The sequence below is a fragment of the Hypanus sabinus genome, chromosome 5 (assembly GCF_030144855.1).
Source record: "Hypanus sabinus isolate sHypSab1 chromosome 5, sHypSab1.hap1, whole genome shotgun sequence".
NCBI lineage: Eukaryota > Metazoa > Chordata > Chondrichthyes > Myliobatiformes > Dasyatidae > Hypanus > Hypanus sabinus.
The window spans coordinates 175094201-175119449 of NC_082710.1; the positions used below are offsets into that span (position 1 = coordinate 175094201).

General features: G+C 46.1%; 1 protein-coding gene across 5 annotated transcripts in view; it reads right to left on the bottom strand.

Annotated features, from left to right (window-relative positions):
* Positions 1-25249, bottom strand: part of mdc1 (mediator of DNA damage checkpoint 1) — a 94916-nt gene that overhangs the window by 7262 nt on the left and 62405 nt on the right. For 3 of the 5 annotated variants that reach the window (XM_059970978.1, XM_059970977.1, XM_059970979.1), the window contains 10 exons: positions 22975-23864; positions 21787-21975; positions 19417-19605; positions 16379-16567; positions 14009-14197; positions 10695-10883; positions 7057-7239; positions 5200-5325; positions 1800-1910; positions 991-1410 (listed from right to left, as the gene is read on the bottom strand). In XM_059970978.1, coding sequence (XP_059826961.1) covers positions 1114-1410; positions 1800-1910; positions 5200-5325; positions 7057-7239; positions 10695-10883; positions 14009-14197; positions 16379-16567; positions 19417-19605; positions 21787-21975; positions 22975-23864 — 2552 coding nt within the window. In that variant the 3' untranslated portion in view covers positions 991-1113. Of the gene's footprint in view, positions 1-990; positions 1411-1799; positions 1911-5199; positions 5326-7056; positions 7240-10694; positions 10884-14008; positions 14198-16378; positions 16568-19416; positions 19606-21786; positions 21976-22974; positions 23865-25249 lie in introns of those variants that run through there. The other 2 variants (XM_059970980.1, XR_009512392.1) reach the window with 2 other exon arrangements.

Genomic DNA, 25249 nt, shown 5'->3' on the forward strand with positions numbered 1-25249 from the left:
ACTTACCTGCCACAAGAAAGTAGCATTCATCATCAAAAACTCCCACTATCCGGCCACACTCTCTTCTCACTACCACCATCAGGCAGGAGTTGCAGAAGCCTCAAGTCATACCTACTTTTGAATGGTGTGGGTCACTCACAACTGACTCTACAACCTACTTTCAAGGATTCTTTCCAATCCATGTTCTCAGGATATATTTTATTTGCCTTATTTTTACACACTGGTAGTTTTACTGGTCTTCATAGTTATTCATAACAAGCATTTGGAGGATTTTGTACAGTTTTGGTCACCTACCTATAGGAAAGAAAATTAAAAATTAAAAAGTACATTTTAATTTGATAAGGTTGAAGAGTGCAGAGAAAATTTACAAGGATGTTGCTGGGTCTGTTGGATCTGAATTAAATGGAAAGATTGAATAGGTTAGGAACTTATTGCTTGGAACGTAGATGACTGAGAGGAGATTGGATAGAGGTACACAAAAGGACAGGGTAAACGCAAACAGGATTTTTCCAGAGGTTGGGTGGGAATACAACGAGAGGTTATGGTTAAAGGACAAAAGGTGAAACATTTAAGGGGAACATGAGGGGAAACTTCTTCACTCAGGGTTGTGAGAATGTGGAGTACGTTACCAACACAAGTGGTGCATGCGAGCACAATTTCAACACTGGATAGGTACATGAATAGTAGGGGATATAGAGGTCAATGGGAGTAAGCAGCTTAAATGATTTCGACACAGATTAGATTGGTCAAAAAGCCTGTTTCTATGCTGTGCTTTTCTAAGGCTCTATGACTCCAAATTTTCTATTCTTCCTGTAAATGCCTACAAGAAAATGAACCTCAAGGTACTCTGATAATAAATGTACTTTTTAATTTTTGAAATGAACACTGGTCCACCTTCAATACACCCAGGAAGCAGCTTTTCCCTGCTGTGGATTCTGCATAAAGAGATTGTCATTTGACTAAAATTTTTTGTACAGACAGTTGAAAATAAGAACACCTACATATTGCATTTCATTAATTTTTATTGGAAAAGTACATCAAACTTCGTCTTTTTTTAAATTATATAGTGGATTTACAGTGTTATTGAAAGTCTTGCACCTGGTTTTAAAACAGTCACCGCTTCTTTCTCTTCTTAGCTGCAGCTGGTTGTGCTGGTGCTGCCGTGGTAGGACCCGGTTTGCTCCCTCTCTCCTCCGGCTTGCTGTCGACGGTAGAACTGCGTTTCCTGCCTCTCTCCTCCGGCATGCTGTCAACGGCATCACCCTCATCCAGACGATACTTCGCCAGGTCCACTGTGTGCTGGAGAATCCCCATCAAGATGAACTCTGCATTGACTATGGGGATCCCAGCATCTCGGGCAGCTCTGCACTTGGGGAGGTCGGCGGGGCACGAAATCACCAGCATTTTCTCCTGTTCCGATTGTTGATTCAAGGAACAGATAAAGGGGTTAGAATCTCAGCTTTATTGTTATTGAGAAACCCCAGGAACACTCACTCCCTAAGGGACAGGTCACTGCAAAGTGCAGGACATCAGAAAATCAGGCACAGGTAAGGTGGATGGCCACAGTCATTTCCCCCAGGGTAAGGAAGTCTAAAACCATTTTATTTTATATTTTGAGATACTGCACAGTAACAGGCCCTTCTTCCCGAATGAGCTCACATCACCCATTACACCTGCGACCACCTAACCTACTACCCCGTACGTCTTTGGAATATGGGATGAAACGGGAGCAAACACACACAGTCACAGGGAGGACCTATTCTGCAGAGGCTTCCCTCGCAGTGACCACCCAGGCTCACCTTATACGCTCTCGGCATCTTGGGCAGCACGGTCGCACCGCTGCACTGCAGAATGGCCGCCATCTGGCTGGGGTTGGGCTGCACCCCCGCTGTCACGTGGATCTGGTATTCCTGATGGGATCAGGAGAGAGACAACATCAGTTTAACCCTCAGCAGCTTCCCATCTCGGTATCCAATGGAAGTGCCAACACAACCACCATCAGGTACATCACTACCATCGGCAAGGAGGCACATACACCACTGAAAAGTACAAGCCCTTTGGCCAATGATGTTGTGCTGGCCCTTTACCCTAGTCCCAGACCAATCTAACCCTTCCATCCCACATAACCCTCCATTTCTCCTTCACCCTGTGTACTTATTTAGAGATACAACACGTAACAGGGCCTTCTGACACTGCCCAACAACCCACCTCTTTCACCCCTAGTTTAATCACAGGACCAGTTAACCTACTAACTTGTATGGCTGTGGAATGTGTAAGTAAATCCATGTGCTCATGGAAAGGACGTACAAACTTCTTACAGACAGTGTTGAAATTGAACTCTGAACTCCGACCCCCCCCCCCCCCCCCCCGAGCTGTAATAGGGTCACACTGACTGCCATGCTATCATGGCACTAAAACTCTTTATGTATCTGCTCCTACCACCACTGGCACAGCCTGTCCCAACATGCACACACCACTCCCTGTGTAAAAACCTATCTCTGACACCCCACCACCCCTACTTTCCTATAAACACCTTAAAGTTACGCCCCATTACATGACACTTCCACCCTGAGAAAAAGGTCTCTGCCTGTCCATTCAATCTGTGCCTCTTGCACACCCCTGTCAGGTCACTTCTCATCCTCCTTCACCCCAAAGAGGTTTTTATTCCCACACAGAGAATGGTGAGTGCGTGGAACGTGCTACCACAAACAGATACATTAGGGAGATTGAAGGGGCTCTCAAGTAGGCAGGTGGATGAGGCAGGTGGAAAGGGGATGAGGGCGGTGCAGGAGGGAAGCATTAAATTGATTTTGAAGTATATTAAAGAGTTGGAATAACATTGTGGGCTGAAGAACCTATACTGTTTTATGTGTTTTTGACACTGTAAGGCCATAGTTGTAAACGGTTCTGTCTGCTATAAGAAGGATGTCATCGAATGGAAAAGTGTGCAAAAACAATTTATGAAGATGTTACCAGACTGGCAGGCTTGAGTGACAAGGTGAGGCTCTGTAGAAGAGGACATTTCCCTGGTGCAAAGAAGGCCAAGGAGTATCTTTATGAGGTTCATAAATATGAGGAACAGAGATAAGGTGAAGAGCCACAGTCCTTTCCCCAGGGTAGGGAGTTTAAAACCAGAAAGCATGGGTTTGAAGTGAGACAGGAAAGATTTAAAAGGGACATGAAGGGCAAATACCTCACACAGAAGGTGGTGGGTATACGGAAGTGGTAGAGGTGGGTACAAGTAAGACAAACATTTAGTTAAGATTCCGGGAATGGAGCGTAGGCGACCTGGAGTAAAGAGAGTACAGCTACAGAGAAAGTGTGGTGCAAGTAGACAATAAGGATCAAGATCATAAAGAGATTGCAAGGTCAAAAGTCCATCTTATCATACTGGTGAACCATTTGGTAGTTATAACAGCAGGGTATATATGGTCTTTGAGCTTGGTGACATTTGCTTTCCGACTTCTTTATATCTTCTGCCTGATGTAAGGGGAAGAAGAGAGAATGCCCAATGCTACAGAGTTGAGTCAAGCTGAGACTGTCAAGGGATAAGAGTTTTTAAATCAACTTGTTCATTTAAGGACCTTCAGATTTCACATTAGTTCATTGCCACATACTAAGAAATATTTTCCCTCTTCCTGCTAACAACCATTGGGATACAGAAGCATGAAGACCTACTCTCGATGATTCAAGAGCAACTTCTTCAGATTTCTGAATGGTCCGCAAACTCGTGAACACTACCTTGTTCCTTCTTTAACACTAGATTTATTTTATTTTGAAATTTATAGTAGTTTTATGTCTTTGCACTGTAATGCTGACACAAAACAACAAATTTCATGTCATAAGACAGTGATAATAAATCTGATTCTGGCAAAAAAAGATTCCAGGATTGAAGGGGTTAACCTATGAGGTGCATTTGGCAGCTTTGGGCCAGAGCGCACTGGAATTCAGAAAAATGCGGGTGTGGTGGTGGGGGGAGGGGAGGAAATCACATTGAAGCCTACCAAATGTTGAAAGGACTAGATAAGGTGGATGTGGAGAGGATGTTTCCAATGGTGGGATAATCCAGAACTCGAGGGAATGGCCTCAAAATTGAAGGAGGGCCTTTTAGAACAGAGGTAAGGAGGATTATTTTTTTTTGCCAGGAATGCTCTGCCACAGACTGCAGTGGAGGCCAAGTCCAAGCATATACTAAGGCAGAAGTTGATCGCTTCCTGATTGGCCAGGGCAAGAGGACCGGTCGTATGGGGTTTAGTGGGATCTGGGATCAGCCAGGATGGACTGAATGGCCTAATTCTGCTCCTATGTCTTATGGTCTTACATGGGTAGCAAGGGTTTTGAGGGATACGGGTAGGCACGAGGGACTAACTCATGAGGTAACTTGGTCAGCACGAGTTGGGGTGAAGGATATTGTTCCACACTGGAAAACCTTCGTGCCACTCTATGACTTCGTGAGACGTTAGCGCACAGTCCAGGTCCTCACTTCGGATTCAATTCACTTTACTTTCCGTGAGGAACTTTGTTTGTGTAGTGGCAAGGACATCATCACAGGGCTTGAGATACAGAACACCACACTACATACAGTTAAACACAATAGAAAGTACTCACAATAGATAACAAATACTAAAAAAATGCATGCAATTTAAAATAGAAATACTGTACACATAATAAAACTGAGTGTTTTTACTGTCTACAGTGCTATGCATACCAAGATTGGGTATTGAGGTGAACAGAGGAAGGGTCAAAACTGGATAAGGCTCTTCTGGTGCTGATGGGAGGGACCTGTAGCAGCGTCCAGAGGGCATGAGAGTGTAGTATGTGTGAAGTGTATGTGTAATGTCCTCTACTATTTGTTGAGCTTCTTTATTGTCCATCTCTGATGGATGCTGCTGAGTGATTCTTGTACCTGGCCAATGATTTTACTACTTATTCAGACAATTCTGGATTCAATTCCTCCGCTGTCTGTACGGAGTCTGTGTGTTCTCCCCATGACAATGTCAGTTTCCTCTGGGAGGTCCAAGTTTCCTACCCACATTCCAAAAAATGTAACAGTTGGTAGATAAATTTGTCACATGGGGACATTTGGGTGGCACCGGCTTGTTTGTGACCAGAAGGCTCGTTTTCCATGCTGTATCTCTAAACAAACAAATGAAAGCTCCCGGCCCTGCTCTCGAACCAGCAGGGGGTGCTGACGCTAACCTGCAGCAGCGGCTGCTCCTTGGCTTTCTGAAGGGAGTCCTTGAGCTTGAAGTTGAAGTTCTGCTCCTGGTCACGGTCCTCCAGCAGGAAGCTGCGAGGCGACAGGAAGTAGCTGTTCATCCCACTCTGCTCCAATGTCATGGGCCCGCGGGTCAGTTTGGGAAAGAACAGGGGCCCGGCAGAAAATGAGAATACAGAATTTAATTTTAAAAGCTCACAAGCCATGCAAAAGGAGGTAATCAAAGATTCAAAGAAAATTTATTATCAAAGTACATATGGTAATGTGTTTTGGAGTAACTGTCACCGTCCTGTCAATGTGAACCAGTCTGATCCACTCTCCTCAGACCTCTCTCATCAACAAGGCGCTTTTACCCATAGAACACTGCTGTTCACTGAAATAAAGCTATTCCCATAACCGTTAATCTTAAAGGCCTCTTTACAAGTGATTTTCTCAGTATTAATTACATTTGTACAGTTTGCATCCTGTAAATCTCCTCTGCACCCTCTCTAAAGCTTCCATACCCTTCCTGTGAGGTGACCAGAACTGAACACAAAACTCCCAAGTGTTACAATTCTTGAACTGAATCCCCCAACTAATGACAGCCAATACAAAATATAGCTTAACAACCAAATCAACTTGCGTGGCAACTTTGAGTGATCTATGCATGTGGATCCCCAGGATCCCTCTGTTCCTCCAAACTGCAAAGAATCCTGCCACTGATCATCTTCTCTGCTTTCAAATTCAACCTTTAAAATTGAATCACTTCACACTTCTCTGTGTTGAACTCCATCTGCCACTTCTCTGCTTCCAGTCAATGTCTCATTGTAACCCACTATAACCTTCTACACTATCCCCAACTTCACTAACCTTCGTGTCAACAGCAAACTTACTAACCCATCCTTCCACTTCCACATCTGTCATTTATAAAAAATCACAAAGAGCAGGAGTCCCAGAACAGATCCCTCCAGAACATCACCGGTCACTGATCTCTAGGCAAAGTACAATCAATCTACTACCACCCTGACTTCTGTGGGGCAAGCCAGTCCCAAACAGGACACAGAGGCAACACATCTTGAGGAGGAATAAGGCGAAATTGGTGACTGACTTGGAACTAACCTAAACCCGGGAAGTTAACTTGCAGGTTGTATTGGAAGGCAAGTGCAATGTCAGCATTCATTTCGAGAGGACTAGCATACAAAAGCAAGGATGTGATGTTGAGGGTTTGTAAGACATTGATCAGACCACACCTGGAGTATTCTGAGCAGTTTTAGGTCTCTCATTAAGAAAGGATGTGCTGACATTGGTGAGGGTCCAGGGTATGCCCACAAGAACGATCCCCGGAATGAAAGTACGAGGAGCGCTCAATGGCTCTGGACCTGCAGGGAAATCTCACTGAAGCCTATTATATACTGAAAGGCCTACACTGAATGGACATAGAGGATGATTTCTTTTGTGGGGATGTCTAGAACTGGAGGGCACAGATTCAGAACAGAAGCAGGTCCCATTAGAACAGAGATGAGGAAGAATTTCTTTAGCCCGAGCATGGTGAATCTGTGGAATTCATTGCTACAAATGGCTGTGGAGACCAAGTCATTGGGAATATTAAAAGTTCTTGGTCAGTAAGGACATCGAAGGCTATGGGGAAAAGGCAGGAGAATGGGGTTGAGATAGATGATAAAGCATCAATGATCTAAAGGTAGAGCAGACGGGAAGGGCCGAATGGCCTGATTCTGTTTCCTTATGGACTAACCTTGGGGGTCATTTATTTCCCAGCTCGTTAATCAAGACAGAATGGTAGTGGAAGCAGCGCAAGTACGACATCAGCAGCAGCCACAATAGTGAAGGAAACGACTCACCTTCTTCAGCCAGTCTGGCGTGACCACAGGGATGCCCCTGGCAACAGCACACATGAATTTAACCGTGCGGCGGATCCGGTCTGTGACCAGGTGAGTACTACTGTGGACGCACTCCACAACCTCGCCCCCGAGCCGCGTGATCACCTTCATCCCGTCCTCATCCACCAGTCCGGTGAACATGACCTGGCCAAGGAGAGATGAGAAGTCAACAGGAGTGGGGCAGGGGGAACCAGTGTTAAAAAGGAGTGTTAAAAAGAAGGCTCAAACTAGAAAATGTACAGTGGGCTAACGGATGGGGGTTGGCTGGTCCAGGAGCCACTGCTCCTAGTTCTAATTCAGTTCCTATGTTCTTTTGCTCACAGACATGGCCAAAAATGAGTAGGTAATATTGTGCACTGAGTTATGCACGTGGTTAACAGGCAGCAGGGTTTGATCCTGTACTGTGTGTGTGGAACTTGCATGTTCTCCCTGTGACTGCATGAGCCACCAACACTAACAGTACCCCTCTACCCCCAGCTCCTCCCACCTCCCAGAACCGCAGGTCGCTTGGTTAACTGGCTGATGGAGATTGCCCTCGTGACTGGTCAAATCTGCTGGGGGGGGAGGGGTACAGGGAATGTGGTGGAAATGCACCGGCGAGAATAAGGTGTGATTGCAGTAAATGGGTGCTTGCTTGTCAGTGGGCTTTCTGGACTCGAGTACGGATAACCAGCTACATCACTTTACAAAAGGTGGGAAGATGTTGAAGGTGTGTTTATTGTGTTGAATGATGTTTAAGATGTTGAATATTGTGCTCAGTTCTGGTCACCTCATTATAGGAAGGATGTGGGGCTATGGAGAGGGTGCAGAGATTTACCAGGATGTTGCCTGGATTGGAAAACAAGTCTTATGAGGCAAGGTTAGCAGAGCTGGGACTTTTCTCTTTGTAGCATAGAAGGATGAGAGGGGACTTGATAGAGGTCTACAAGATTATGAGAGGCATAGATAGGTTGGATAGTCAATACCTGTTTCCCAGGCTCAAATAGCAAAACACCAGAGGGCATATGTACAAAATTAAGGGAGGGAAGTTTAGGGGAGACATCAGGGGTAAGTTTTTTTTTTACACAGAGGGTTGCAAGTGCCTGGAATGACTTGCCAGGGATGGTGGTGGAGGCTAAAACATTAGGGGTATTTAAGAGCCTCTTGGACAGGCACATGGATGAAAGAAAAATGGAGGGTTATGGGGTAGTGTGGGTTTAGTACTTTTTTAAAGGATTATATGGGTAGGCACAACTTCGAGTGCTGAAAGGCCTGTACTGTGCCGTAGTGTTCTAATGATCTAAAGCCTTGCAATATACAAAGGAGCAAGAAACAGCCTGCGGGAAGGCTTCAGTAAAAAAAACACACAATGCTGGAGGAACTCAGCAGGCCAGGTAACATCTTTGGAGGGGAATAAACAGTGGACGTATTGGTATTGGGCTGAGAACTTCCATCAGGACTTAGTCAGAAGGTATTGTGCGTTGCTATCGATAGTATTTGTGTGTGGAATGCTCTGGGTGGATTGCACACAAACCTTTTCACCGTATTCGATACATGTGACCTTAACATAAGGGAGCAGAATGAGGCCATTTGGCCCATCGAGTCTGCTCAGCCATTTTATCATGGTTGATCCAATTTGCCCCTCAGCCCCAATCTTCTGCCTTCTCCCTATATCCCTCCATGCCCTGACCAATCAAAAATTTAGCAACCTCTGCCTTAAATATCAGAATCAGAATCAGACTTTAATTGCCAAGTACCTGTACACATACAAGGAATTTACTTCCGGCAGATGTTGTCTCTCTGCTCATAACAATAATAATGATAAATATAAATGAAAATATAGATTATACATACAAGTAGTGCAATCCAAGTAATAGTTAGCCGACAGTTAACCGGCAGTTAACTGTTCAGCAAAGTGACCGCAGTAGGGAAAAAACTTCTCCAGTGCCTATTAGTCTTAGTCTGGAGGGATCTGAAGCACCTACCAGACGGAAACAGTTCAAACAGTCCGTGCGCAGGATGGAAGGAGTCCTTTATGATGTTCCCCGCCCTCTTCTTCAACCTGGAAGAATACAGGTCCAGAATAGAGGGCAGGGAGGCTCCAATGATGTGCTCGGCAGTCACATAAAGACTTGGCCTCGGTAGCTGCCTGTGGCAACAGATTCTCCACTCTCTGGCAAAAGAAATTCCTCCTCATCTCCATTCTAAAAGGACGTCTTTCTGTTCTGAGGCTGTATCCTCTGATCCTAGACTCAGCCACCACAGGAAACATCCTCTCCACAACCACTCTATCAAGGCTTTTCACCATTCAATAGGTTTCAATTAAATCAATCCTCATTCTTCTGAATTCTTGTGAATACAGGTTCAGAGCCATCAAACACCCTGCATATGACAAGCCGTTCAATCCCGCAATCATTTTTGTGAACCTCCTTTGAATCCTCTCCGGTGTCAGTATATCCTTTCTACTGTTTACAATTCTCCAAAGAGGCCTCACCAGTGCTTTATGAAGCCTCAACATTACATCCTTCCTTTTATATTCTAGTCTACTTGAAATTAATACTAACATCACATTTGCCTTCCTCACCACCGACTCAACCTGCAAACTAACCTTTAGGGAATCCTGCACAAGGACTCTAAAGTCCCTTTACTGCTCAGATTTCCGAATTTTATCCACATTTAGAAAAGTCTACCCTTTAAAAAACAAACCAATTATTTCCAATAGTTCCGTATCCACTCCATTCCCAGAAATAGGATGGAATCTCCTGACCAGAGGTACGAGTCCTATTAAAGGGTATCAGCCCAAACTGTTGAATTTTTACTCCTCTCCGTACATGCTGCCTGACCAGTTGAATTCCTGGATTTCCAGCATCTACAGAAACTCCTTTGTCCATTTTGCTGGTCAGGCAGAAAGTGCAGGAAGAAAGGAACCAGGAAAGCAATCAGGACGTGTTCCTCCCGATTCCAACTTCTTGAGCCCGCAAGGTACAGAGGAGAATGTGGGGTCAACAGCCGATTATAACTAACAATAACTGACTGTCCAACAACGTAACGATTAAACCCCCATCCTGAAGCTCACTTCCCTGACCTGGTGGTGACACCGCTCCGTACTTACAGTTACATCACACACAGACGAAACCCGCTATCTCTACTGTTTAGGAAGAGGCTCCACTGCACAGGATTGAAAAAAGCTGCAGAGGCTGTACACTCAGACAGCCCCACCACGGGTGCTAGCCTCCCCACCATCGAGGACATCTGCAGTAGGCGATGCCTCAGTAAGGCAGAATCCATTATCACGGACCCTCGTCACATTACTATCATCACGAAGGAGGAACAGGACCCCAAAAATACACATTCAATGTTTTAGAAACAGCTTCTTCCCCTCACCTGTCAGATTTCTGAACGGACTGTAAACACTCCCTCACTATTTTGCATTTCTTATTTATCCTTTATATTTCTTATTGTAATTTACTGTACATTTGGGGTGCTGCTCCAAAGAACAAATTTCATGACATTTGTCAGTGACAATAAACCTGATTCTGAGGCTTGGAGGTTTTTTCAGGGATTTTGACCACATTAATTTTAATGGCTGCAAGGAGCAACTTCCCTCAGTCGATACTTACCTTGGGCAGAGCGACATTCTCCGTAACGGAGGCCACCGACGCTGAAGGGGAGAGCTGGGACGTCTGCCGACGGGTTTTGATCTGCGGCGGTGTGCTGGTTTCTTTCTCGCTGTCGATTTGATTCGCCACCCTTGAGCGCCGCAAACGGCCTAAGGGCAACTCTGTCTGCTGTGAAGAGGGCTGCGTACTCTGTCAAAACACAAAGGACACAACTACTTTTACCGGTCTGAAAGCTGGTGTACTCTTGCAGTTGAGGTAGCTTTCTCAGCACCAGGGAGGCATCCTCTATCTTGTACAATTTATGTTTGATTTATTTAATCTGATGTCAAGACAGATGACAAAGATTCAGGCATCGAGGCCGAGGGTGGAGAATGAACCAGTGTTCTGACACTACTCAGTGTCAGTGAGGACTCCCCCCGCTGAGCCCTGCCCATCTATCTGTGTCTGGCTCGCCTCCCTCTCCTCTCATTACTACCATCAGGTGTGAGGTGCACGAGTCTTCACCAGCTGCACTTGCCTCGGCGGCTGTGGTTTCACTTTCGGGGAAGCTGCCCTCAGGCCTGTGTATGATTTGTTCACTTTTTTGTTGTTTGCAGGGATCTTTCTTGAATGACTCTATCTCATTATCTCACATTCTTGTTGCTGACTGCGATCTATTTATATTTGCATTTGCGCAGTTTGTCTTCTGCACTCTGCCTGATCGTTCATTGATCCGATTACAGTTACTAGTCTCTAGTTTTGCTGAGTATGCCATTAGCAAAATGAGAGGCTTTGATGATCATGTGGATAGTCAGAGGCCTTTTCCCAGGGCTGAAATGGTTGCCACAGGAGGACACAGATTTAAGGTGCTGGGCAGTAGGTACAGAGGAGATGTCAGGGGTAAGTTTTTTACTCAGAGAGTGGTGAGTGCCTGAAATGCGCTGCTGGCAACGGTGATAGAGGAGGATACGATAGGGTCTTTTAAGATAAGTACATGGAGCTTTGAAAAATGGAGGGCTATAGGTAAGCCTAGTAATTTCTAAGGTAGGGACATGTTCAGCACAACTTTGTGGGCTGAAGAGCCTATATTGTGCTGTAGGATTTCTATGTTTCTATGTTAAAATTAATCTGAAGGGACTTATTCGGACTGGAGGTCTGTAAGCAGTGGAGTTCTGCTGTTTATGATTTATATCAGTGTCCTGGATGAAAATGTAGATGGGTGGGTTAGTAAATTTGCGGATGATACCTAGATTGGTGGAGTTGGGGATAGTGTTGAATACAGCACGATATTGACCAGTTGCAGACATGAACTGAGAAAAGGCAGATGGAGTTAAACGCAGGTAAATGCGAGGTGTTTCCTCGGTAGAGCAACTGCAAGGAGACAGTACACTGTTGAGGGCAGATATGAGCAGGGAGATTTTGGGATCCAAGTTCATGTTCCTTGGAAGTGGCTACACAGGTCGATAAGGTGGTTAAGAGGTTTATGGAATGTTTGCTTTTCTTAATTGAAGTACTGAGATTAAAAGTCAAGAGGTTAAGTAGCAACATTCTGAAACTTTGGCTAGGCGGCATCTGAACTATTGCATACAGTTGAGGTTGCTCCACAGTAGAAGGATGTTGAGGCTTTGCAGAGGTTGCAGAAGAGGTTTACCAGGACGCTGCATGGTTTAGAGAGCACGTGCTATCACAAGAGGTTGGCAGAACTTGGGGTGTATTCTCTGGTGCATCGGAGGCTGAGGGGAGATCTGATAGAGGTTTACAAGATTAGGAGAGGCAATGAAAGAGGGGACAGGGAGTATCTGTTTTCCAGGGTTGAAATGTCTAATACCAGAGGCCGTGCATTGAAGATGGGGGGAGGTAGTTTCAAGAGGGATTTGAGGGGTAAGTATTTTACTCAGAGGGTCTTGGATGCCTGGAATGCACTGGAGGCAAATACATAGAGGGGTTACAGAGACGTTGGAATGATGTGAGGAAGATGGAGGGATACATGGTGTAGGTAGGTGGGATTGGTGTTTGGGTGATTTTCGTTAAATTTTTAGCTGGCCTGTACTCTAGTGTAAATGGGTGCTTGTTGGACCCGAGTATACGATAACTAGCGACATCACATTACAAAAGGTGGGAACAGTAACACAGACACAAAACATCTTCAGTAACTCACAAAATGCTGGAGGGACACGGCAGGTCAGAAAGTATCTATGAAAGTGTATGAACAGTCGACGTGTTGGGTCCAGATCCTTCAACAGGACTAATTCAGAAGGTAATCTGCACTGGTATTGGTTTTCCTTTTGAACCACCTCGGTGTATTTATGAATGGAATGATCTGTTTGGCCTGCAGGCACACAAAGGTTTTTCACTGTTTTCAGTACACGTGACAATAACAAACTGATTATTCCCAACAGTTCCGTATCCACCATGTTCCGGGACTCCATTCCCAGAAAGAGGATGGAACCTCCTGACCAGAGGGACGAGTCCTGTGAAAGGGTCTCGGGCCAAATGTTGAACTTTTACTCCTCTCCATACATGCTGCCCAACTGGCTGAGTTCCTCCAGCATTGTGTGTGTGTGTTGTTCTGGATTTCCAGCATCTGCAGAATCTCCTTTGTCCATTTTGCTGGTCAGGCAGAAAGTGCAGGAAGAAAGGAACCAGGAAAGCAATCAGGACGTGTTCCTCCCGATTCCAGCTTCTTGAGCCCGCAAGGTACAGAGGAGAATGCCGGGTCAACAGCCGATTATAACTAACAATAACTAACTGTCCAACAACATAACGATTACACCCCCATTCTGAAGCTCACTTCCCTGACCTGGTGGTGACACCGCTCCGTACTTACAGTTACATCACACACGGACGAAACCCGCTATCTCTACTGTTTAGGAAGAGGCTCCACTGCACAGGATTGAAAAAAGCTGCAGAGGCTGTACACTCAGATAGCCCCACCACGGGCGCTAGCCTCCCCACCATCGAGGACATCTTCAGTAGGCGATGCCTCAGTAAGGCAGAATCCATTATCACGGACCCTCGTCACATTACTATCATCACGAAGGAGGAACAGGACCCCGAAAATACACATTCAATGTTTTAGAAACAGCTTCTTCCCCTCACCAGTCAGATTTCTGAACGGACTGTAAACACTCCCTCACTATTTTGCATTACTTATTTATCCTTTATATTTCTTATTGTAATTTACTGTACATTTGGGGTGCAGCTCCAAAGAACAAATTTCATGACATTTGTCAGTGACAATAAACCTGATTCTGAGGCTTGGAGGTTTTTTCAGGGATTTTGACCACATTAATTTTAATGGCTGCAAGGAGCAACTTCCCTCAGTCGATACTTACCTTGGGCAGAGCGACATTCTCCGTAACGGAGGCCACCGACGCTGAAGGGGAGAGCTGGGACGTCTGCCGACGGGTTTTGGTCTGCTGCGGTGTGTCAGTTTCTTTCTCGCTGTTGATTTGATTCTCCGCCCTCGAGCGCCGCAAATGGCCTGAGGGCAACTCTGTCTGCTGTGAAGAGGGCTGCGTACTCTGTCAAAACACAACTGTAAGCTGTAAAGGGCTGTAAACTGGTGTACTGCTGAAGCTGAGGTAGCTTGGCTTTGAGATATCTCCCCCGTTCCCCGACGGTGTTAACGCACTTCACTCTCAGCACCGGGGAGGCATCCACTATCTTGTACATTTTATGGTTGATTTGTTTAATCTGATATCAGGCCTGATTACAAAGATTCAGGCATCGAGGCCGAGGGTGGAGGATAAACCTTTCCCAAGCTGATCCAAATCTTCCAGCCATCCCCACTCCCCTGCCTTCTCCCTTTGATGCCCTGGCTAATCAAGAACCTATCTATCTCTGCCTTAAATGCACCCAATAACTTGCTGCTCATGGAAACAATTTCCACAGATTTAACACCTTCTGACTATAGTAATTTCTCTGCATCTCTGCTCCAACTGGACGTCCTTCAATACTGAAGTCGTGCCCTCTTGCCCTAGACTCCCCTATCATAGGAAATAACTTTGCCATTTCTAATCTGTTCAGGCCTTTTAAAATTTGGAATGTTTCTATGAGATCCCCCCTCATTCTCCTGAACTCCAGGGAATACAGCCCAAGAGCTGCCAGACATTCCTCATACAATCATTCTCGTGATTCCAGGAGATACAGAAGTCAGAAGGCACTCACTTAGCGATTCTCAAACAGCTTCTTGCCCTCTGCCATCCAATTGCTAAATGGAATTTGAAGCTTTGGACAATACTTCAAATTTTTTAATATACGATATTTCTGTTTTTACACATTTTAAAAATAATCTATTCAATATACATATTTGATTTACTTGTTTATTATGTTTTATTTTATTTAATTTATTTTCTCTCTCTCTCTGCTAGATGATGTATTGCATTGAACAGCAGCTGCTAAGTTAACAAATTTCACATTACCTGCCGGTGATATTAAACATGATTCTGAATCTTCTATGAACCCTCTCCAATGTCAGTATATCCTCTCTAAAATAAGGTGCCCAAAACTGCACACAATACTCCAAGTGTGATCTCACAAGCTCCTTAAATAGCCTCAACATCACATCCCAGCTCTTATATTCTATAGCCCTAGAAATGAATGTCAACATTGCATTTGCCTTCTTCACCACTGACTCAACCTGGAGGTTAACTTATAGGGTATCCTGCTCAAGGACTCCAAAGTCCCTTTGTTTCTCAGATTTCTGAATTTTATCTCCATTTAGAAAATAGTCTACCCTTTAATAACAAACCAATTATACCCAATAGTTTCGTATCCACCATGTTCCGGGACTCCATTCCCAGAAAGAGGATGGAACCTCCTGACCAGAGGGACGAGTCCTGTGAAAGGGTCTCGGGCCGAATGTTGAACTTTTACTCCTCTCCATACATGCTGCCCAACTGGCTGAGTTCCTCCAGCATTGTGTGTGTGTGTTGTTCTGGATTTCCAGCATCTGCAGAATCTCCTTTGTCCATTTTGCTGGTCAGGCAGAAAGTGCAGGAAGAAAGGAACCAGGAAAGCAATCAGGACGTGTTCCTCCCGATTCCAGCTTCTTGAGCCCGCAAGGTACAGAGGAGAATGCCGGGTCAACAGCCGATTATAACTAACAATAACTAACTGTCCAACAACATAACAATTACACCCCCATTCTGAAGCTCACTTCCCTGACCTGGTGGTGACACCGCTCCGTACTTACAGTTACATCACACACAGACGAAACCCGCTATCTCTACTGTTTAGGAAGAGGCTCCACTGCACAGGATTGAAAAAAGCTGCAGAGGCTGTACACTCAGACAGCCCCACCACGGGTGCTAGCCTCCCCACCATCGAGGACATCTGCAGTAGGCGATGCCTCAGTAAGGCAGAATCCATTATCACGGACCCTCGTCACATTACTATCATCACGAAGGAGGAACAGGACCCCGAAAATACACATTCAATGTTTTAGAAACAGCTTCTTCCCCTCACCAGTCAGATTTCTGAACGGACTGTAAACACTCCCTCACTATTTTGCATTACTTATTTATCCTTTATATTTCTTATTGTAATTTACTGTACATTTGGGGTGCAGCTCCAAAGAACAAATTTCATGACATTTGTCAGTGACAATAAACCTGATTCTGAGGCTTGGAGGTTTTTTCAGGGATTTTGACCACATTAATTTTAATGGCTGCAAGGAGCAACTTCCCTCAGTCGATACTTACCTTGGGCAGAGCGACATTCTCCGTAACGGAGGCCACCGACGCTGAAGGGGAGAGCTGGGACGTGTGCCGACGGGTTTTGGTCTGCGGCGGTGTGTCAGTTTCTTTCTCGCTGTTGATTTGATTCGCCGCCCTCGACCGCCGCAAACGGCCTGAGGGCAACTCTGTCTGCTGTGAAGAGGGCTGCGTACTCTGTCAAAACACAACTGTAAGCTGTAAGGGGCTGTAAACTGGTGTACTGCTGAAGCTGAGGTAGCTTGTCTTTGAGATATTTCCCCCGTTCCCCGACAGTGTTAACACACTTCACTCTCAGCACCGGGGAGGCATCCACTATCTTGTACATGTTATGGTTGATTTGTTTAATCTGATGTCAAGCCTGATTACAAAGATTCAGGCATCGAGGCCGAGGGTGGAGGATGAACCAGTGTTCTGACACTCAGTGTCAGTGAGGATTCCCCAAGCTGATCCAATTCTTCCAGTCATCCCCACTCCCCTGCCTTCTCCCCATATCCTTTGATGCCCTGGCTGAACCAGAACCTATCTATCGCTGCTTTAAATGCACCCAATGACTTGGCCTCCACAGCTGCTCATAACAACAAATTCCACAGATTTACCACCCATTGATTAAAGTAATTTCTCCACATCTCTGTTCTAACTGGACTCCTTCAATACTGAAGTCATGCCCTCTTGTCCTAGACTCCCCTACCACGGGAAATAACTTGGCCATATCTAATCTGTTCAGGCCTTTTAATATTTGAAATGTTTCTATGAGATTCCCCCTCATTCTCCTGAACTCCAGGGAATACAGCCGAAGAGCTGCCAGAAGATCCTCATACAGTAACCCCTTCCTTCCTGGATTCATTCTCATGAATCTTCTCTGAACCCTCTCCAATGTCAGTATATCCTTTCTAAAATAAAGAGCCCAAAACTGCACACGATATTCCAAGTGTGGTCTCATGAGTGCCTTACAGAGACACAACATCACATCTCTGCTCTTATATTCTACACCTCTAGAAATGAATGCCAACATTGCATTTGCCTTCTTCAGCACCGACTCAACCTGGAGGTTAACCTTCAGTGTATCCTGCACAAGAACTCCCAAGTCCCGTTGCATCTCAGAACTTTGAATTCTCTGTCCATCTAAATAATAGTCTGCCTGTTTATTCCTTCCACCGAAGTGCATGACCATACACTTTCCAACACTGTATTTCATTTGCCACTTCTTTGCCCATTCCCTTAAAGTGTCTAAGTCTCTCTGCAGGCTCTCTGTTTCCTTAGTGCGGCACGTGGCTAAGACATCGATCTAATGATCTGAAGGTCGCTAGTTCAAGCCTTAGCTGAGGCAGTATGGTTGTGTCCTTGAGCAAGGCACTTAACCACACATCTCTGTGACGACACCGATGCCAAGCTGTATGGGCCTTAATGTCATTCCCTTGGACAACATTCGTGGTGTGGAGAGGGGAGACTTGCAGCTTGGGCAACTGCCGGTCTTCCATACAAACTTGCTTAGGCCTCAGTCAACATCGAAAATCGATGGGCAGCCGAAGAAGTTTCCTCAACACTACCTGCTCCTCCACTTATCTTTGTATCATTGGAAAAGTTAGCCACAAATCCATTAATCCCATAGTCCAAATCATTGACATACATTGCAAAAAGCAGTGGTCCCAATACCAACCCCTGGGGATCTCCACTGGTAACTGGCAGCCAGCCAGAAAAGGATCATTTCTATTAGATCACTACTCCTTCTTGTGAATACAGACCCAGGGCCAACAAACGCTCTTCATAAGACAAGCTGTTCAATCCTGGAATCATTTCTTTGAATCCTCTCCAAGATAAGGGGCCCAAAACTGGTCACAATAATAAACTGAGAGCTCACCAGTGCTTTATGAAGCCTCAACATTACATCCTTCCTTTTATATTCTAGTCTACTTGAAATGAATACTAACATCACATTTGCCTTCCTCACCACCGACTCAACCTGCAAATTAACCTCTAGGGAATCCTGCACAAGGACTCCGAAGTCCCTTTACTGCTCAGAATTCTGGATTTTATCCACATTTAGAAAACAGTCCACCCTTTGACAACAAACCAACTATTCCCAATAGTTCTGTATCCATCATGTTCCGGGATTCCATTCCCGGAAGTAGGATGGAACCTCCTGACCAGAGGGACGAGTCCTGTGAAAGGGTCTCGGGCCGAATGTTGAACTTTTACTCCTCTCCATACATGCTGCCCAACTGGCTGAGTTCCTCCAGCATTGTGTGTGTGTGTTGTTCTGGATTTCCAGCATCTACAGAAACTCCTTTGTCGATTTTGCTGGTCAGGCAGAAAGTGCAGGAAGAAAGGAACCAGGAAAGCAATCAGGACGTGTTCCTCCCGATTCCAGCTTCTTGAGCCCGCAAGGTACAGAGGAGAATGCCGGGTCAACAGCCGATTATAACTAACAATAACTAACTGTCCAACAACATAACGATTACACCCCCATTCTGAAGCTCACTTCCCTGACCTGGTGGTGACACCGCTCCGTACTTACAGTTACATCACACACGTATGAAACCCGCTATCTCTACTGTTTAGGAAGAGGCTCCACTGCACAGGATTGAAAAAAGCTGCAGAGGCTGTACACTCAGACAGCCCCACCACGGGCGCTAGCCTCCCCATCATCGAGGACATCTTCAGTAGGCGATGCCTCAGTAAGGCAGAATCCATTATCACGGACCCTCGTCACATTACTATCATCACGAAGGAGGAACAGGACCCCGAAAATACACATTCAATGTTTTAGAAACAGCTTCTTCCCCTCACCAGTCAGATTTCTGAACAGACTGTAAACACTCCCTCACTATTTTGCATTACTTATTTATCCTTTATATTTCTTATTGTAATTTACTGTACATTTGGGGTGCAGCTCCAAAGAACAAATTTCATGACATTTGTCAGTGACAATAAACCTGATTCTGAGGCTTGGAGGTTTTTTCAGGGATTTTGACCACATTAATTTTAATGGCTGCAAGGAGCAACTTCCCTCAGTCGATACTTACCTTGGGCAGAGCGACATTCTCCGTAACGGAGGCCACCGACGCTGAAGGGGAGAGCTGGGACGTCTGCCGACGGGTTTTGGTCTGCGGCGGTGTGTCAGTTTCTTTCTCGCTGTTGATTTGATTCTCCGCCCTCGAGCGCCGCAAACGGCCTGAGGGCAACTCTGTCTGCTGTGAAGAGGGCTGCGTACTCTGTCAAAACACAACTGTAAGCTGTAAAGGGCTGTAAACTGGTGTACTGCTGAAGCTGAGGTAGCTTGGCTTTGAGATATCTCCCCCGTTCCCCGACGGTGTTAACGCACTTCACTCTCAGCACCGGGGAGGCATCCACTATCTTGTACATTTTATGGTTGATTTGTTTAATCTGATATCAGGCCTGATTACAAAGATTCAGGCATCGAGGCCGAGGGTGGAGGATAAACCTTTCCCAAGCTGATCCAAATCTTCCAGCCATCCCCACTCCCCTGCCTTCTCCCTTTGATGCCCTGGCTAATCAAGAACCTATCTATCTCTGCCTTAAATGCACCCAATAACTTGCTGCTCATGGAAACAATTTCCACAGATTTAACACCTTCTGACTATAGTAATTTCTCTGCATCTCTGCTCCAACTGGACGTCCTTCAATACTGAAGTCGTGCCCTCTTGCCCTAGACTCCCCTATCATAGGAAATAACTTTGCCATTTCTAATCTGTTCAGGCCTTTTAAAATTTGGAATGTTTCTATGAGATCCCCCCTCATTCTCCTGAACTCCAGGGAATACAGCCCAAGAGCTGCCAGACATTCCTCATACAATCATTCTCGTGATTCCAGGAGATACAGAAGTCAGAAGGCACTCACTCAGCGATTCTCAAATAGCTTCTTGCCCTCTGCCATCCAATTGCTAAATGGAATTTGAAGCTTTGGACAATACTTCAAATTTTTTAATATACGATATTTCTGTTTTTACACATTTTAAAAATAATCTATTCAATATACATATTTGATTTACTTGTTTGTTATGTTTTATTTTATTTTATTTATTTTCTCTCTCTCTCTGCTAGATGATGTATTGCATTGAACAGCAGCTGCTAAGTTAACAAATTTCACATTACCTGCCGGTGATATCAAACATGATTCTGAATCTTCTATGAACCCTCTCCAATGTCAGTATATCCTCTCTAAAATAAGGAGCCCAAAACTGCACACAATACTCCAAGTGTGATCTCACAAGCTCCTTAAATAGCCTCAACATCACATCCCAGCTCTTATATTCTATAGCCCTAGAAATGAATGTCAACATTGCATTCGCCTTCTTCACCACTGACTCAACCTGGAGGTTAACTTATAGGGTATCCTGCTCAAGGACTCCCAAGTCCCTTTGTTTCTCAGATTTCTGAATTTTATCTCCATTTAGAAAATAGTCTACCCTTTAATAACAAACCAATTATACCCAATAGTTTCGTATCCACCATGTTCCGGGACTCCATTCCCAGAAAGAGGATGGAACCTCCTGACCAGAGGGACGAGTCCTGTGAAAGGGTCTCGGGCCAAATGTTGAACTTTTACTCCTCTCCATACATGCTGCCCAACTGGCTGAGTTCCTCCAGCATTGTGTGTGTGTGTTGTTCTGGATTTCCAGCATCTGCAGAATCTCCTTTGTCCATTTTGCTGGTCAGGCAGAAAGTGCAGGAAGAAAGGAACCAGGAAAGCAATCAGGACGTGTTCCTCCCGATTCCAGCTTCTTGAGCCCGCAAGGTACAGAGGAGAATGCCGGGTCAACAGCCGATTATAACTAACAATAACTGACTGTCCAACAACGTAACGATTACACCCCCATTCTGAAGCTCACTTCCCTGACCTGGTGGTGACACCGCTCCGTACTTACAGTTACATCACACACGGACGAAACCCGCTATCTCTACTGTTTAGGAAGAGGCTCCACTGCACAGGATTGAAAAAAGCTGCAGAGGCTGTACACTCAGATAGCCCCACCACGGGCGCTAGCCTCCCCACCATCGAGGACATCTTCAGTAGGCGATGCCTCAGTAAGGCAGAATCCATTATCACGGACCCTCGTCACATTACTATCATCACGAAGGAGGAACAGGACCCCAAAAATACACATTCAATGTTTTAGAAACAGCTTCTTCCCCTCACCTGTCAGATTTCTGAACGGACTGTAAACACTCCCTCACTATTTTGCATTTCTTATTTATCCTTTATATTTCTTATTGTAATTTACTGTACATTTGGGGTGCTGCTCCAAAGAACAAATTTCATGACATTTGTCAGTGACAATAAACCTGATTCTGAGGCTTGGAGGTTTTTTCAGGGATTTTGACCACATTAATTTTAATGGCTGCAAGGACCAACTTCCCTCAGTCGATACTTACCTTGGGCAGAGCGACATTCTCCGTAACGGAGGCCACCGACGCTGAAGGGGAGAGCTGGGACGTCTGCCGACGGGTTTTGGTCTGCGGCGGTGTGTCAGTTTCTTTCTCGTTGTTGATTTGATTCGCCACCCTCGAGCGCCGCAAACGGCCTGAGGGCAACTCTGTCTGCTGTGAAGAGGGCTGCGTACTCTGTCAAAATACAAAGGATGCAACTACTTTTACCGGTCTGAAAGCTGGTATACCTTTGCAGTTGAGGTAGCGTTCTCAGCACCATGGAGACATCCTCTATCTTGTACAATTTATGTTTGATTTATTTAATCTGATGTCAAGACAGATGACAAAGATTCAGGCATCGAGGCCGAGGGTGGAGAATGAACCAGTGTTCTGACACTACTCAGTGTCAGTGAGGACTCCCCCCGCTGAGCCCTGCCCATCTGTCTGTGTCTGGCTCGCCTCCCTCTCCTCTCGTTACTACCATCGGGTGTGAGGTGCACGAGTCTTCACCAGCTGCACTTGCCTCGGCGGCTGTGGTTTCACTTTCGGGGAAGCTGCCCTCAGGCCTGTGTATGATTTGTTCACTTTTTTGTTGTTTGCAGGGATCTTTTTTGAATGACTCTATCTCATTATTTCACGTTCTCGTTAGTGACTGCGATCTATTTATATTTGCATTTGCGCAGTTTGTCTTCCGCACTCTGCCTGATCGTTCATTGATCCTGTTACAGTTACTAGTCTCTAGCTTTGCTAAGTATGCCCGTACTTACTTGGACTTCTGCAGGTGACAATAACAAGAACCATAAGATATAGGAGCAGAATAGGGCCATTTGGCCCCACTCACCATTTGATCATGGCTCATTTGTTTTTACTTAAACCCTATTCTCTGCTTTCTAATCAAGCACCTACCAACCTCCATTTTAAATATACCTGACAACTTGGAGCCATCAACTGTCTGTGGCAATGAATTCCACAGATTCACCACCTTCCGGATCTAGAAATTCTTCCTCAGCTCCACTCTACAGGGAAGTCGATCTGTTCTGAAGGGACGTCCTGGTATTCTCAGGCTGTGCCCCTGTAGTTTTCCCCACTATAGGAAACATCCCCTCCATGTCTATCCAGCCCTTTCAGTATTCGATGGAATAAACTTGTCTTTGATGGCACGTGATAACAGTAAGGCAGTAGGAAACCACTCACCCGTGTCCTCTTGCCTCTGGCGGTGTGCCGCAGCTCTGGTGGGCTCTCAGTCTGCTGGGTGACCTCCCGCGGGGCAGCCACTGACCTCCGCCTGCCTTTACGCTGTGGGGGACTGCAGGGGCTCCCATTTGCAGGGCAAAGCTGCTGGTCTGTGGTGGATTGGGAGGAGGCCTTCTGCCTGCCCCTGCCCCTCCTCGGCCTGGCCGTCGTCGCTTCGGCCCGTGGCGTTGCAGCCGCCTCCTCAGTGCTTGGCTGTGGGCCGTTCTCCATGGCTTCCTGGCTCGCTTCCCTGTTGTTCTCTGAGCTCTGTTCACTGGGGATGGGCTGCTCCTTCCGGTGCCAGCCACTGACCTTGCAGTCTGTGGCTCTCGGCTTCGCCCTGCTGCGTCTCCCGCTTACCTGGCCTGCCGCTGGTGTGGCCTGGCTGCTTTCCTCAGATTTCCCACCGGCTGCTTCCCCCTGGCCCCCGTGCTCTGGCGAGATCTGGGGCTCCCCCTCCTCTCGCCTGCTGTGCTCTGCCTTCCCGCTACCCGCAGGCTCTGCTGCCAGTGGCTCTAGGCTCTCCTCCGCCCCGGTCCTTGGTGGGCTATCTGCTGGCCCGAGGGTTGGGCGATCCCCAGTACACAAGGTGGAAAGTCCCTCCGCCAGCGGTGTGAGGGTTTCTTCCGGCTCCTCCACTTGCTCCTTCTCCTCTTCGACAGCTCTCTCATGGGTGAGGAACTGCTGGGTCTCCTCACTGGCCCAGCACTCCTCCTCCTTGGGTCCCCCTCGCTCTTGCTCCTGGGGACACTCCTGCAACGATGCACCAGCATCAGCGGCCTTGGTCACCAGCAGCACCGTGTCACTCTCCTCCTGCACTTGCTCACTGCCGCTCGCTGCTCCTCGGCCACCTGTGACAGAAGACACAAGCGAGTGCAGACACTGGAAACCCAGAGCAACAAAACTTCCACAGGTGCACAGCAGCAAGTATCCCAGCTGGCTGCATTATGGCCCAGTACTGCAATTCCGACAATTCGCAGGAATGCAGAAAGCCCAGTCCATCTGGGGCACAACAACGCTCTGCACCCCTAGCACCATTTGCAGGGAGACACCGCATTATCAAAGATCCCCACCATCTGAGTCAAGCCCTGTTCTTACTGCCACCATCACATTAGAGCTACAGAAGCCTGAAGTTCCACACCGCCAGGTTCAGTTTCTTCCTTCATCCCACCTCCCCCCTCATCTGGTTTCACCTATCACCTGCCAGCTTGTGCTCCTTTCCTCCCCCACCTTCTTATTCTGGCTTCTGCTCCCTTCAGTTTGGCTTGAAATGTTGCCTTTATTCCCCGCCACAGGCAATGCCTGGTGTCCTGAGTTCCTCCGGCATTTTGTGTGTGCTACTCTCCTGCAGACATCAGGTTTCCTACTGACCTGCACGAGCCTCAACCCACCTCAGCAATGCACCACCTTCAGCACTACCGCAGACTTGTCGCTGATTGTGTTCTGCAGTCACAGTCACAGCACAGAAACAAGTCCTCTGGCTTGTTCAGTCCGTGATGAACCATTAACCTACACCCGGACTATAGTTCTATAGCTCTGTACTCCGTCCATCCACAGACCTACCCAAATGTTTCTTAAATGTTGAAATCGACCGTGCATCCAACACTTGCACTGGCAGCTCGTTCTACATTCTCACCATCCTGAGTGCAGACAGTCCCCATCATATTCCTCTTAAATAATTCACCTTTCACCTTTAACCCATGATCTCTAGTTCCAGTGGAAAAAGCCTTCTTGCATTTACCCCTCATAATTTTGTATACTTCTATCAAATTTCCCATCAACATTCTACATTCTAGTGAATAAAATTCTAACCTATCCAACCTTTTCCTATAACTTAGGTCCTCAAGTCCCAGAAACGTCCTCGAAAATTTTCTCTGCACACTTTCAATCTTATTTACACATTTCCTGTAGTTAGGTGACAAACACTGTACACAATACTCCAAATTAGGTCTCACCAACACCTCATAAAATTTCATCATAACATCCCACCTCCCGTACTCAGTACATTGATTTAAGGCAGCCAATGTGCCAAAAGCTCTCATTACAAGCCTTTCTACCTCTGCCACGGCTGTCAAGGAATTATGGATCTGTACTCCCAGCTGTCTCTGTTCTATTGCATTCCTCAGTGCCCTATCACTCATCGTGTCAGACCAACCCTGTTTGCCTCCAAAGTGCAGTACTTCACATTTGTCTGCCATTTTTCAGACCATTTCATCAGGTCGTCCCACAGATCCCG